The 14317-nt window shown below is 43.1% G+C and overlaps 1 protein-coding gene across 17 annotated transcripts in view; it reads left to right on the top strand.

Moving 5' to 3' along the window:
* Sox5 (SRY-box transcription factor 5) overlaps nt 1-14317 on the top strand; it is an 857426-nt gene that overhangs the window by 788451 nt on the left and 54658 nt on the right. For 15 of the 17 annotated variants that reach the window (XM_070011779.1, XM_070011777.1, XM_070011776.1 and 12 more), the window contains one exon: nt 3992-4138. The exons of the other annotated variants lie outside the window; for them this stretch is intronic. In XM_070011779.1, the coding sequence (XP_069867880.1) occupies nt 3992-4138 (147 nt within the window). The remainder of the gene's footprint in view (nt 1-3991; nt 4139-14317) is intronic. 17 annotated transcript variants of the gene reach the window in all.

Raw genomic sequence — 14317 nt, 5'->3', positions numbered from 1 at the left:
TGTGCGTGTGTGTGTGTGTGTGTGTGTGTGTGTGTGTGTGTGTGTGTGTGTTTGGATTTAGGGCTCTATCTTTGAGGGGTTTTGTTGTTGTTGTTCAAGGAGAGTGCTCTTACTATTTGTGCCACAGCTTTACTTCCAACTCTTTCCTTTGCTTTTTTTTTGTTAGTTAATTGGAGATACATCTCACAGACTTTGCTGCTCAGGCTGACTTCAAACCGTGATCCTCAGATCTCAGCCTCCTGAGTAGCTAGGATGACACGTGTGAGCCACCAGCAGCCAGCCTGAGATTTTTTTTAAATTACTTTTTAAAAGTTAGTACTAAGGTTTGAACTCAGGGCTGCACTCTGGCTAAACATGTGCTCTGTCACTATTCTACTAATCCCACATTTTAAAATTTATATTTCTCTGCTCTCCTAACTAAATAAAACTGATGAACGTGGACTTATCAGCATTACTGACGAACCAAACTCATTCGCTAACAGTAGAACGATCATGTAATATACGTTAAGGGTAGACCAGAGTTCTATGTAGGTTAGCAATAAATGATATTACTTAATGATGATATTTTACTGTTAATTTCTGCTCTTGCCAGTTCTATTTTTCGTTGGGGGAAAGCACTATAGCGGCAGATTTCCACCCTGCCTTCAAGGAGTTTACTTACCATGGAGTGAACAGTTTGGCACAACAAATTAATGGTAGATATTTTTGTCAGTGCCTAAGTTTTTGATTCCAAATTCTCCAGATGGCAGTGGGGTACCAGGCTCACAGCCAGTGGAGAAGCTGTGTTTCTAGCAATTTGGGGAAAATATGCTATTAAGGACGGAATGGCAGAAATTTACCATCTCCACAATTAATGTGGGGTTCACGTTAGAATTTCAATAGGCTGTTTTTGTAGCGTCTCTCCTAACACTGGAAAGTCCTTCCTTAACATATGTAAGTAAAACTAGTACCTTCTCGAAAAGATTCACATCTCACTATTGTATTTCACGGTGACGTAACAACCATTGTCCAAATACCATTATACTGTTCCCACACCCCACCCCCAAAGAGTAACAGTCCATACAGGTTCAAATATGGCTCCTGTCACCTCCTTTAAAACTTGAACAGAGTCATACAAAGGGGTTTCCATCCCACAAGTCAGATTATGAGGACAGTTCCTCTTTCTCCCCCCCCCCCGTCTCTCCCCACCCCAACCCTCCCCTGTACACGTGACTACGTGTAGAGTTCGTATTCATGTATCCCCATGGAGATGTATGTACGCATACACATACCCATATCCACGTATTCACGTCTATGTGAATTGCCTCTACATTAGTTCATGGTGTCGCCCTGCTTTGGCGTCCATGGGAGAGAGTAAATTCTGGTGATCACTCTGGAAACAGATGACACTTAGGTGACTGTGTGTAGAAGACTCCGCAGTCTCTACAGTTCACATCTGTCCGGGGCTGCAGTGACTCTCACTAGGAGCTGGCATGTCTAGAGCCACAAAACGTGGAAATCATACATTTATTCGAGCAAGGGAAGAACAGGTTGATTTTGAAAACCAAATCCAAAGTATGCACCCCCTTTTACCTTTAAATGAAAGAACAAAAGTTCTGAGTATATGTGATTTTCTTTTTTCATGAGTAAGTTTTCTTCCTTTGGAAGTTGCCCATCACTAAATCGCCTTTCACAAGGACCTGATCTAACTATTCTATTATCTAAACAACGCAGGGAATATTTCTTCTTTTCCATAGTGTGAACTCCTCGGAATCAAATAATGTGTGTTTCCAATTCAGAATTCCAAACCCAGTGATTGGGAAGAACTGCTTTTGCTCACATTTTTTTTTGTCATTCCTATAGATGTTTGAATATCACATTTCTTCTCTAGTAACTTGCAAAAATCTTAATTTTTTTATGTATGCTGAACCAGAAATAGGCCTTTAAAAAATACTTTAAGAAAAGTAATCATGCCTACAGGAATCATTTTCAAGGAGAAAGACACAATATTACTACAATGTGAAACTTACAGGACATGATATTGTTACTTAGTCAGTTTAAATGTGTAATTTTAAAAAAAGATGATCAGTTCATGCGTTTTACTGTGTGTATTTTTAACTTGGGAAGCTAATCCCCTAGGGCACAGTTATGTTATAAATGGTTTCATAAACAATTCAGAAAAGTGACAGAAAAATTCCTCTTCTAATCATGGATTATATTACCTATCACTCATTTTTATCAAGTTGAGAAAAATATATCAATTCTGACCCTATTTTTTTTTAAAAAAAGGAGTAAACTCTGCAAGTCTTCATATTTGAAGTGAATTACCTTTTTGAGTCTTCATGTAATCTAAGACTTGGGAGTGAAATCTAGTCCTTTCTGATTGAATGGAATAAAAGAAATCATTATTCTAATACAAAACCTCCTGTAAATTTAGTAAATTTAATTATATCTTACTAAAGTTGTTCATTCTTTCTCTAGAAAAGAGCTTATAATCACGTCAGCCTTCTCTTCATTTAGATCATAATACCTGAAAGCTGCAAGTAGTATGTACATATTTTCTGGTAGATATATGCTGGTTCCATTTCCATTGGATCATTTATACTGCCTCTAAGAATCTGTGACATCCCCTGTGAAATTTCATCCCTTGAAATTTCTCCTTCGGCTGGGCACCGATGCTTATACTTGTAATCCTAGCTGCTCAGTAGTCTGAGATCTCAGAATTAAGATAAACTCTGTGAGACTCCAATTAACTATTAAAAACAAAAGCCAGAAGTGGAGGTGTGGCTCAAATTATAGAGCTTCAGCCTTGAGCAAAAAAGTTAACCCACAGACACCTAGACCCTGGGTTTAAGACACAGTGCTGGCAACAAAAATAAAAAAGATCTTCTGGAAAAAAAAATCAAGTCACTTACGGGAGTATTTCACATTAGTTCACTCAAGAGCGATTCTTCTTTATATAAGTTGTGTTATTACAGAAGTTCCAACCACTATGGTTAAAAGGTACCCATGGAATCTCAAGTCAAATGGAACAGAGGACGTATCTATTGGATGCATCTATTCACATGTGTGTTGTAAAATTTAATAACTGATTTCCCACCAAGATTGTTAAAACCTTCTCAGAGTACTAAATGAAGATCTCTAGAGTATTCATCTCCGTGTGTGATATGATTATTTGAATAGGATTCCACTGTCTCATAAGGCTATCTATCGCTGCAAAAGTAAAATTTTCTTTTAATTTATTAACCATTTGCTCAAGACCCTTTACTTGGTTACTTAATAAGAATTATTAAGTGCCGGCTGAGTGGAAGCATGTATATCTTAGAGAGCTTCCTTTAAAAGTCCACCCCTCAAGATAATTTGAAATTTGTCTCTGTTTATATCAGGAAGTAAAGTGAACTCCTGGCAAGCATCCCAGTTTATAACTATTGTGAGAGAGAGAGTGTGTGTGTGTGTGTGTGTGTGTGTGTGTGTGTGTGTGTGTGTGTGTGTATTTATCAGTGTAAGTAGCCTGACCAGACAACACTGTTCCAATACTTCCAGTTCTTCTTTTTCCTATTGCCTGTATTGTGGTACCATGAATGCTCAGAAAAATGGTGGTGGCGACCCATTTCAATAAGTTAAAGACGTCTGATCAGGGGATGAGATGGGTGGGGTAATATGGAAGCCACTGGGACTGTGGATTCTTTCATGATACATTTACAGTAGGGCCGTGGGGAGCGTTAGGCGGAATGGGCCGGGAGCGAGGCCTCTGCCCCTTCCATGGACACTGGCGATGAGTCTGCCCGCTTTGCAGCAGGACAGGGCGATGCCCGTTCCTTCCAGGTGGTGGCCCACCTCCCTCCCCCTGCTCCCTGGGCTGTAAGATGGCCTCACTCAGGTACCAGCTCTTTCCTTCAGCATCTCCGGACATGCACAGCACCACCCGGAGGAAAGGCGGGGTGCGTGGAGTCCCGAGGTGCATGGGTGTATTACTGACGGGCGCCTCCTCTCGCTCTCTCTCCCCCCACAGCAGTTGTATGCTGCCCAGCTAGCCGCCATGCAAGTGTCACCAGCAGGGAAGCTGCCCGGCTTAGCCCAGGCCAACCTCGGTGCTTCTGTATCTCCTACCAGCATTCACACCGACAAGAGCACAAGCACCCCGCCGCCCAAAAGCAAGGTACCTGTGTCCACGAAGCGTTTCACGACCCACCCGCAGGGGCTTATCGGCGGGCTGTGGTCGGCCAGCTAGACTGGGAGCCCAGGGAAATGTCCAGGACACCTGTGCGGAAACATAGGGGTCTGCTTTCAATCATGGCTTTGTTCAGCAAGCAGAGATGTAGCACAGCTCTACAACAAACAGAGGTGAGAAGCGGGGCCCCGGTGGCTCCCGCCTGCCATCCCAGCGACTCAGGAGGCTGAGATCTGAGGATCGCAGTTCAAAGCCAGCCCGGGCAGGAAGGTCCATGAGACTCTTACCTCCCATGAACCACCCAGAGAATAAGAAGTGGTGCTGTGGCTCACGTGGTAGAGCGCCAGCCTTGAGTGAAAGAGCTCAGGGACAGCGCCCAGGCCCAGGGTTCAAGCCCCATGACCAAAAAAAAAAAAAATCCCCCCAGAACATATGTGAGATACAGTGATTTAAGACAGGACTGCCAGTCTTAACAGTAGATACCTATGTTAGTAGCTCACACCTGTAATCCCAGCTAATCAGGAGACTGAGATCTAAGGATCATAGCTCAGATAGGAAAGCCAGGAGGATCTCTTATCTCCAGTTAACTAACAAATATCCAGAAGTGGAGCTGTGGCTCAGGGAGTAGAGTAAAAAAGTGAACAAGCTAAGGACCTGCACTCAAGCTCTAGTTCCTACACAGAAAAAAAAAAAAGAAAGAAAAAGAAAGGTATTTGTACAAAACAGCTAAGTAATCATACTGTACGGTCCACAATAATGAACTTTATGAAGTACATAGTTAGAATATGTTGGAAGAGCCTATCTTCAGTCACAAGTGATTGTGTTTGCCAAGGAAGGAGCGACTGAAATAGCTCCTAAAATATGAGTAGGATTAGGACATATGGAGTGTTTTTAAAATGAAATATCAATAACTGTTATAATGTGGAATAGCATCGTTGCAATTTTAGATACAGATTCTTCACTCATCCACTGAGATTATCATGTAATGAAAATAAAGATAATAATAGTGTTAGAAGTGAGACTGTTTAGAAACCATTTTGTCTTAATGTATGTGTCTCAGGGAGAAGCAGAGAAATAGATGTGAAATGTGTTTGCATTTGTTGAACTTACATTACATTCTGTGAATACATTAAGCGGGCAGAATGACCACACAGTTTTCCATGCCGAGACTCTCTCCTAGTAGTCCAACTATACTAGAAAACATTAAGTGGGAAACTGAACGTTAATTCAGCACCCAATAATACGTTTTCCTATCAAGTTTGCCTCCCTTCTGCATTCCATGGATTGCAGTGATCTCCTAAAATGATTTGGATCAGAGTAGACACTGTAGTTGAAGGAAACACACAAGCTTGGAATCCTAGATACTCAGGAAGCTGAGTTCTGAGACTCGGGGTTCAAAGCAAGCCTGAGTAGAAAAGTCTGCGAAACTCTTTATCACCAGTGAACTACCAAAAACCCAGCAGTGGAGGTTTGGCTCAAGAGGTAAAGCTCCAATCTTGAGCAAAAAAAAGACAAAAGCCTTAAAAAAGGGAGAGGCCCTGAGTTCAAGTCCCAATACTAGTCTGTGCACACACACACACACACACACACACACACACACACACAAGAAACACACCAGATAAATGAATTATAAGAAATAATGTGAGGGAAAAGAAGTCCAACAAGTAAAAATAGTCTTTCTCCATCCAACTGGCTAGTGAAGGATGCTCCCGTAAAACCCTCCCATTCTCCCACAATGCCCTGCTCCCTTTCTGTGTGGTTAAATGAGAAGTCCATTTGGGACTGCAGCATGATGTAGACAAAGACCGTGCACCATGACCGCCAGCAGTGTGTGAAAATCCACGGTGAAGCGCCTTGCCTCCCATGCAATCCCACACCCCTTTGAAGTCCTGTTTCAACTGTGCAGTGACGTCCCTTAGTCTGCGTTGAATGTTCAAGTCCAAGTCCCAGCCTGCTTTGCTCGCTAATCGCAGCAGTGGGTAGATTTTTTTCAAAAGGGGTGATCATGGTAACCTTTATGGGATGAAGTTGAGTTCTAAGGCAGTGGTATTTCGGTGTCTCCACGGGCCAGCAGTTGTAATGTGTTGCTCAGACAGGCTGACTTCGATAATGGCGTGACACTGAAGCCTTACCGTACTCTGTTTCTTTCCTTGGATTTACTAGTGCAGACGCCATGTTTCATGAGGAGGCTTTACAATAGGGCATCACACATTAGGATTTTAGGGTAGCGTGTCGATCACTTTTACATTGATGAGCAGGTTTGTTTATTTCTTAGTCCTTGTATCAGGAATATCTTCTCACCAAATCACTTCTACAAATAATTAGGACGTTTTGAATGTCAAACAGTGTTGTCCACCCATTCCTGTTCATTGTTTATTCACTCATTCATTCATTCAGCTAGCCAGCCATCTCTCCATCCAGCAACCCATCTATCTATTCATACAATTATCCATCCATCTATCCACCCATCTACCCATCTAGCCATCAATCTATCTATCCAGTCATTCATCCATCCATCTATCCATCCATCTCTCAGTCATCCACCCATCCATCCACCCAACCATCTATCTACTCATCCATCCACTTAGCCATCTATGTATTCATCCATCCATCCATTCACTTATCCAGCCACCCAGCCATGTACCTCCTCATCCATCCATCTGCTCACCCATTCATCCATCCATCCATCCTTTCATCTATCTATCCATCCACCCATCCATTCATCCATCCATCCTTTCATCCATCCATCCATCCACCCATCCATCCATCCAACTATCCATCCAAATGTTTTACTGATTCTTTCTGAGGTAACACTGGCCAATTGCAGAAGATTTGTTTTGCCATAGATAGGAAACATTTTTATGAGCGACAAGGCAGTATATTCCCTTAAGCATCGCCACCACATGTAGTCAGCACAGAAGAGTTCAGTTGTTTGGTTCATGTTAAAAGTTTGGTCCCAGGTTACAATTTTATACCTCCATCTATTCAATCTGAATGATTGCTTCTATTGCCTGGATTGTATATAATTTAGAAATATAAAGTTTAGCTCTGGAGTCCAATCAGTTTTTAAAATTAGTCTTCCAGGGCTGGACTGGGGCTCGTTGGTAGAGTACTCGCTTAGCATGCATGAAGCCCTGGGTGCGATTCCTCAGTCCCACATCAACAGAAAAAGCCAGAAGTGGCGCTGTGCCTCAGGTGGTAGAGTACTAGCCTTGAGCAAAAGAGCTAAGTGGTAGCACCTAGGACCCGAGTTCAAAGCCAAGTACTCACACACACACACACACACACACACACACACACACACACACACACACACACACACACACACACACACACACACACACACACACACACACACACACAATATCCATGCTAGCTGGGTGCTGATGGCTCTCCCTTGAAATTCTAGTCACTCCTCAGAGGATACTGATTCAAAGCCAGACCTAGGCATCAAAGTCCATGAGACTCATATTACCCTCCCAAAAAAACAGACATGGAAGTGTGGGTCAAGTGGTAGAGCACCAGCCTTGATTAAGAAAGCTAAGAGCAAAAAGGTCTAAGTTCAAGCCCCCAGTACCAGCACAAAACAAAGTAAATTACAACAAAAACAGCCACGCCCAGTTAATATCTTCTCTGTCATTTTCATGAAGCACACCCTACCCACTCAGTGAATAAAGAAAGGCCCTGGACAGCCTGTGAATTGGTATTCTCATCACCTGAAACCAACATTTCTACATGAGAGCGTGAAGGGTTTTTTTTTTTTTAAATCAAGTATGAGTGTCCTGCATGAGGTATGGACATCCCTGAATGCTTTATGGGTCATTTTTGTTTCATATCTCTATTAGTATAGAACAGTCCCATATCACCTGAGAGCTCAGCATTAACCATCCCCTGACGTGATGGTTGAAATAATAAAGGACGTTTGCTGTTTGGAACAATGGCTCGGGAAGTTCTATCCAGGAGCTCCTTTAGGCACACAGCGATCTTGCTGACAGCTGTCAAAAATCAAGTGATTTCTTTCTCTGAGTTTTATCACCTGCCCTCCTTCCTGGATGTGCCTTTTGCCTTAGCTCCCATAAACAAAACTTATTTGCAATTTGCAAAAAAAAAAAAGGGGGGGGGAAGAGAGAGGGAGATCAAAAGGAGGGGTTTCCAAAGACTGTAAAACTGGGCAGCATGAGTCTTCTATGGCCTGCTGTTTTTAATCTGCTGTGTGCCAGTTGGAGGCGAGGGGACTGTGGGGCTGTGAAAGGAAGAATAATACCGAGAAATGATAGAGTGTCTCTGACCCCAAGCTCAGCCTGGAAATCCAAGACATTGATTTCACTTAGCATTCCTGCTGAGAAATCTGGCGGAGTTCAGTTGTAATAAAAGAACAAGATTCTGTTCTAATGGTAATGGCGTGTGACAGACACATCACTTTGTCTGTCCTCGGGATCAGAGAGAGCAGAATTGGGAGAAAGGTCACCTGACCCGCCCGGGGGTGTAGTACAAGTGCGGCAGTGAGCTTTGAACTGTCGCCTGGGAACATAATTATTTATAATATTAAATGATAAAGAAACCTTTAGAAGAGAACTCAGAGTGGACCTCGAGAAACTGCACCCTGGAAATGTGAAAAGAAGAAAAAAGTAAAAAAAAAGAGCACACGAAAGGAGAGCTGGTCTATTCCAACTCTGCCTTTCAGAAGCTGTGAGGCTTCTTGGCTTGTGTGCCCCTGAACTTCACTGGTTTGTGGACTGTTTGCATCATCCCCAGAGAATTGCTAGTGCCTTCATTTTCATAGTCACCAACCAGATACTTAGGCCTTCATCGAAGATGGCTTCACACGGAATCAAACCATCTTCCGATCCTGGATATTCTTTAGCAGTTATGATCTAATCATATCCACACACTTATCTCCTGAGCCATCATTAAAAATTGTCCCCTATTTTTTTTTAAAAAAATAGAACAACTCAGGGGGACCAGGTGGCTCAGTGGTAGAGCGCTTGCCTTGCATGCATGAGGCCCTGGGTTCGATTCCTCAGCACCCCAGAAGCAGAAAAATCCAGAAGTGGTGCTGTGGCTCAAGTGGTAGAGCACTAGCCTTGAGCTGAAGAGCTGAGGGACAGCGCCCAGGCCCAGAGTTCAGGCCCCACAACCATCGCAAAAAAAAAAAAAAAAGAACAATTCAAGCAAATATATTTCACTGTTGACAAATATTTCCAGGGCTCGAGTATCTTTACCACCAAGTTTAGAGCTAAATATTGGCAAAGAACCGTGAGCAGAAGTCTGGCATTTTGAACCTGGGTGAATAGGAGACACCATTGGGTGGGACATTTTAAAACAGTTCTGCCTGTTTGTATTAAGGGAAGGTTTCTGATTAAGGTGTTGTTCAGCAGTGCTGAAACTGGCATCTCATCTGCAATAATGTGGCATCAACACAGTAAATCTGCTTTTGTAGCTCAGGTTCCTTCACACAACACTCTGTTACGTGATGTATTCATTAGCTCTCCAATTTGTTCAACATACTGTTTATTTAACTAGATTCTCTGTCTGTCTATGCAGTCTGTTAAGAACCTAAATAATTCTATGAAGTACTTGATCTTTGACACATTTCTTTTCTTGGAACACATTACTTGAAATAGCAATAATAAGCCGAGCACTGGTGGCTCCCGCCTGTCATCCCAGCGACTCAGGAGGCTGAGATCTGAGGATCACAGTTTAAAGCCAGCCCGGGCAGGAAAATCCACGAGTCTCTTATCGCCAATGAACCACCAGAAAACCAGAAGTGGTGCTGCGGCTCAAGTAGTAGAACCCCAGCCTTGAGCTCAGAGATGCTCAGGGACAGCACCCAGACCCTGAACTCGAGCCCTAGTTCTGGCAAAAAATAAATAAATAAATAAAAGTAGTAATAATAGAACCAGGAACAGACTTAGAGACAATTATTTGATCTGAGAGTCTGTTAATTCTAGCTGATCGAGAGAGCCTCATATCACAGGCAAACAAAACCGGGAAATATCATATCTTACGTTTTATGGGTCTCTTTTATTTTATTTTTTGCCATTGAAAAACTAGCCACCTCTTGGGAAAATTCAAAGTACAACTTGTAAATATTGCTACAAAATATGCCCCCTGATGGTGGATGGTGACCTCTGTATTGTCTGCAGCCACCAAGAAGAGTTCATTTGAAAAGCTGATGACAAGAGCGAATTCCTGGGTGCCTGGCGTTTAACCTTGGCATGACCTTGCTACGCCCCCTCCCCCCACTCACAGCTGCGTCCCTGTCAATGGCAAGAACACACAGATCGCCCAGACCCATTTTTTTTTTTCCTGTTGTTCTTTTGAAATATTTCTGACAGTGGTGTTCCCATTTGCACAGCAGTAGCGCCTTGGAGCTTATGAACAAGGGGGAAAAAAAATAAAACAACAAATGTCTCTGACAAGGCTAAGCGCTGGCTATAACCAGCTGACCAGACACAATCACAATGCTTTTTGCTTCCAGTGCCCTCATACCAAAGATGCCCCAGGCTCGAGCTCAGGACCTGGGACTCGATTGTTTTTTGGTCCACGTTCACGAACACAGAAACTCAGATCTTTCCTCCAACTTGGTGCTTCTGTGCGTAATACTTACAGTGCCAGTGACTCAGCCACAGCCCCATTTCTTGCTGTACGGCATGTCGTTCTGGTTGGAGTCAATACAACCATGCACACAGATCTGCAGGGAAGAAGTTCTGGAGCTGACCGCTGTGGAGTCAGGCAGAGAGGTCTGCTGGACGCAGGTTACATGGCCATACACCGGGAGCAGGAGAAATCAAGCGGTAATGAAGATTGATCTTCACTGAGTGCTTGTTCTTCTCCATTTGGGGAATGGAGGCATATGTAGTAACTTGTGCTAGCATTTTACACTGCCAAATGAGATGGAAGGCAAAATACAAAAGCATACACGCGCGCGCACACACACACATACACAGTCTAACCACAGCCAATGCAAACTTCTAAGAGCATTGTTTTTTGTTCTTGTTGTTGTTTTGGTTTTGTGTGTGTATGTGTGTGAGAGAGAGAGAAAAAGAAAGAGAGAGAGAGAGAATATTAGCATAGAATCATCCTTTAAAGATGTAGCACAGCCATGAAGGAAATTTCCAAAGTTTAAAATGGACCAGGATCCAGGAGCAGGTGGCTCACACCTGATCTGTAGGGATCATGGTTCAAAGCCAAGCTCAAGCAAGAAAAACAGGGAGACTCTTATCTCCAGTAGACTACCAAAAAGCCAGAAGGGGCACTGTGGCTCAAGTGGTAGAGCGCTAGCCCTGAGCCAAAGAAGCTCCGGGACAGTACCCAGGCCCTGAGTTCAAGCCCCAGGACTGGCCAAAAAAAAAAAAAAAATCACAATTAAAAAATAACAAGGACCAGGGAGTCCTAAGGCCCTATGGGAATTTATTTCCATCCACTAAAAGGAAATTCTCACACTGCTCAGCATACCTTTAAACTGACTTAATATTTTTTCATATTTCATCTGGACATGAAAAAAAACCGTAAAGATATGTTTAATATGTAAAAGTCCCTAAGGTACTAGATACTGTTTTGTAACTTATTCCTTAAGGGGTTTTTGTTTTGTTTTATTTGTTTGTTTCATTGTTTTTCTAGGCCTAAGCAATGCCTCTGAGCTTTTGTTCTCAAAGCTAGTGCTCTACCACGGAAGCCACCGTTCCAATCCCAGCATTTTAAAAATGTTCTTGTGGCTAATTAAACATAAAGAGTCTCACAGACTTTCCTGCCTGGACTGGGTTCAAACCACAGTCCTCGGATCTCAGCCTCCTGAGTAGCTAGAATTACAGGCATGAGCCACCAGCAGCACCCGGCTCTGTTTCAACTCACTCTTAAGAGTTTTTTTCAGGTCAAGATCTCAAATAATCACTCCTTACTACCCAGGGCTAGAATTGATCTCTGAATATATCTAAAGATAATCCACTGTAGTGAGATACTATTTAATAAAAGAGGGGCACTCATTAATCTCTATATGTCAGCCTCAAATGAAACCACGGATCTGTCCTGAAACAGTTGGGGCTGGTAACTCGGCAGATTCAGTTTCTCCTACAACTCCAGGACAGAAAGAGATACTAGCCCTCACTAATTATGACTACATTGAAATTGGCCATTTTCTATTCTTACGCTTTTAAACACTGGCAAATCAATTAAATGCTAGAATCTCGCTAATACCTTACTCTGTATAGCTGCTTTGTGCTTTTATTGAATAGCGATTGAGCCAACCCCCCCCCCCCCCACATCTCTGGGATTTCATTATCTGGGAAATAACTGTTTTGTGAGCCTTTGAAATGCTCTGTGGACGTGTCAGATCCACGAGGAGCCTTCATTTAAGAACCACCACCTCGTAGAGTTCAGCAATAAATGTGGCCGTAATCATCACCACCACAAACTGGGCGGGAAAAACATTTACACTGGAATATGACACAGTCACCCCGTGATTTTCAATAAAATAGTTTTCCCTTTTTTTTTCTTCTGTGGTTCCATGCTACTAAACTGAAATATGTTAAATGAAGTGTTACCAGAGGATTCCCTGTGGTGAGCCCCGCCCCCCCCCCCACCTCATCTGTATTCAATTGAAGAGAATCACAGACAGCACAGTACTTAACCAGAGGCCTTCCCAGCTGGTTGCGATTCATGTCCTCCAAGTTTGGTTGTTTTTTTGTTTTTTGTTTTTTTTAATTTTATGCACTTTTGTGCCAGTCCCTGGGGCTTGAACTTAGGGCCTAGGCGTTGGCCCTTAGCTTTTTGACTCAAGGCTGTCACTCTACCATCTGAGCCACACCTCCCCTTTTTGGCCTTTTATTTGTGTGTGTGTGGGGGGTTTCATTGGAGAAAAGTCTTAATACTTTGCTGTCTGGGCTGGCTTTACACCAGCATCCTCAGATCTCAGCCTCCTGAGGAGCTAGGATTACGGGTGTGAGCCACCAGCACCCAGATGGAAGTATATTCTTAGGACTCAAAGAAGGGGTGGCTATGAGCCATAGCAGTGTAGTAAAAATTACAGATCCAAGAATCAGATCAGATGAGTTACAATCTCAACAGTGGACAGGTGGAATACACAGAGGGTTTGAGTTCATGTCCTTTGAATCTGACCAGACGGGGCTGCGTGTCACTATCCTGATGATGACAGAGTCCCTATGTCACACACAGGATAGTGAGCTCCATCAGGCTTTATAAGAATGCAGAGGGTGAGTCCAGGCGGGGGGGGGGGGGGGGGGGGGGGGGCTCACGCCTATAATCCTGCCTATCGGGGAGGCTGAGATCTGAGGATAGAGATTCGAAGCCAGGCCCAGGAAGAAAAGCCCATGAGACTCTTATCTCCAATTAACTATATATAAAAAAAAGCCAGGAGTGGAGTGGTAGATCAAAGTGACACAGCACTCAAAAGATCAGAGATGTCACTAGGGCCTGAGTTCAAGCCCCACGACCAGCAGGTACACACACACACACACACACACACACACACACCATCGTTCAGAGAAGAGGATATTGAACCCACGCTGAGCCAGGAAGAGCCACACAACTGTATTTTTATTTTTGTCTTGAAGGTAAACAAAAGTTCATTTTAAAGTTAAAGAAAGCCATGAATAAAACCAGTTAAACTCTGGGCTCTGACCCCAAAAAAGAGCACCAGTATTTTAGAACATTATCCTCAAACACAGATTCAACCCAGCAGAGATCCTCTACCTCAGCACTTATGTTTAAGATGTTCTAATCTAAAACACAGACCTAAATTTCACAGTGAATTATAAACAGGAGGAAAAAAATCAGAACACAAGAGTATCTAGTAGAGCCTCAAAAAACCTCATTTTCTTTTCAGAGTCTGGCTGCTCAAGAGGCTGAGATCTGAGGATCAAGGTTAGATATCTCAGAGACTGGGCTGGCCAGGTGGCTCAGTGGTAGAGTGCTCGCCTAGCATGCACAAAGCCCTGGGTTCGATTCCTCAGTACCACATACACAGAAAAAGCCAGAGGTGGCGCTGTGGCTCAAGTGGTAGAGCACTAATCTTGAGCAAAAGAAGCTCAGCCTGAGTTCAAGCCCCAGGACTAGAAAACAAAATAGATCTCTAATCTGTAGTGTTCTTCTCTTAGGACTTAGAATTTTTTTTTTTAATTTTGGCTTCCTAAGACATACTCTAAAATG

This window comes from Dipodomys merriami, unplaced genomic scaffold, assembly GCF_024711535.1.
Source record: "Dipodomys merriami isolate MVZ:Mamm:240054 unplaced genomic scaffold, mDipMer1.0.p SCAF_84, whole genome shotgun sequence".
NCBI classification, from domain to species: Eukaryota; Metazoa; Chordata; class Mammalia; order Rodentia; family Heteromyidae; genus Dipodomys; species Dipodomys merriami.
Note: the sequence above shows the minus strand (reverse complement) of the source record. Positions and strands in the feature narration are given on the sequence as shown.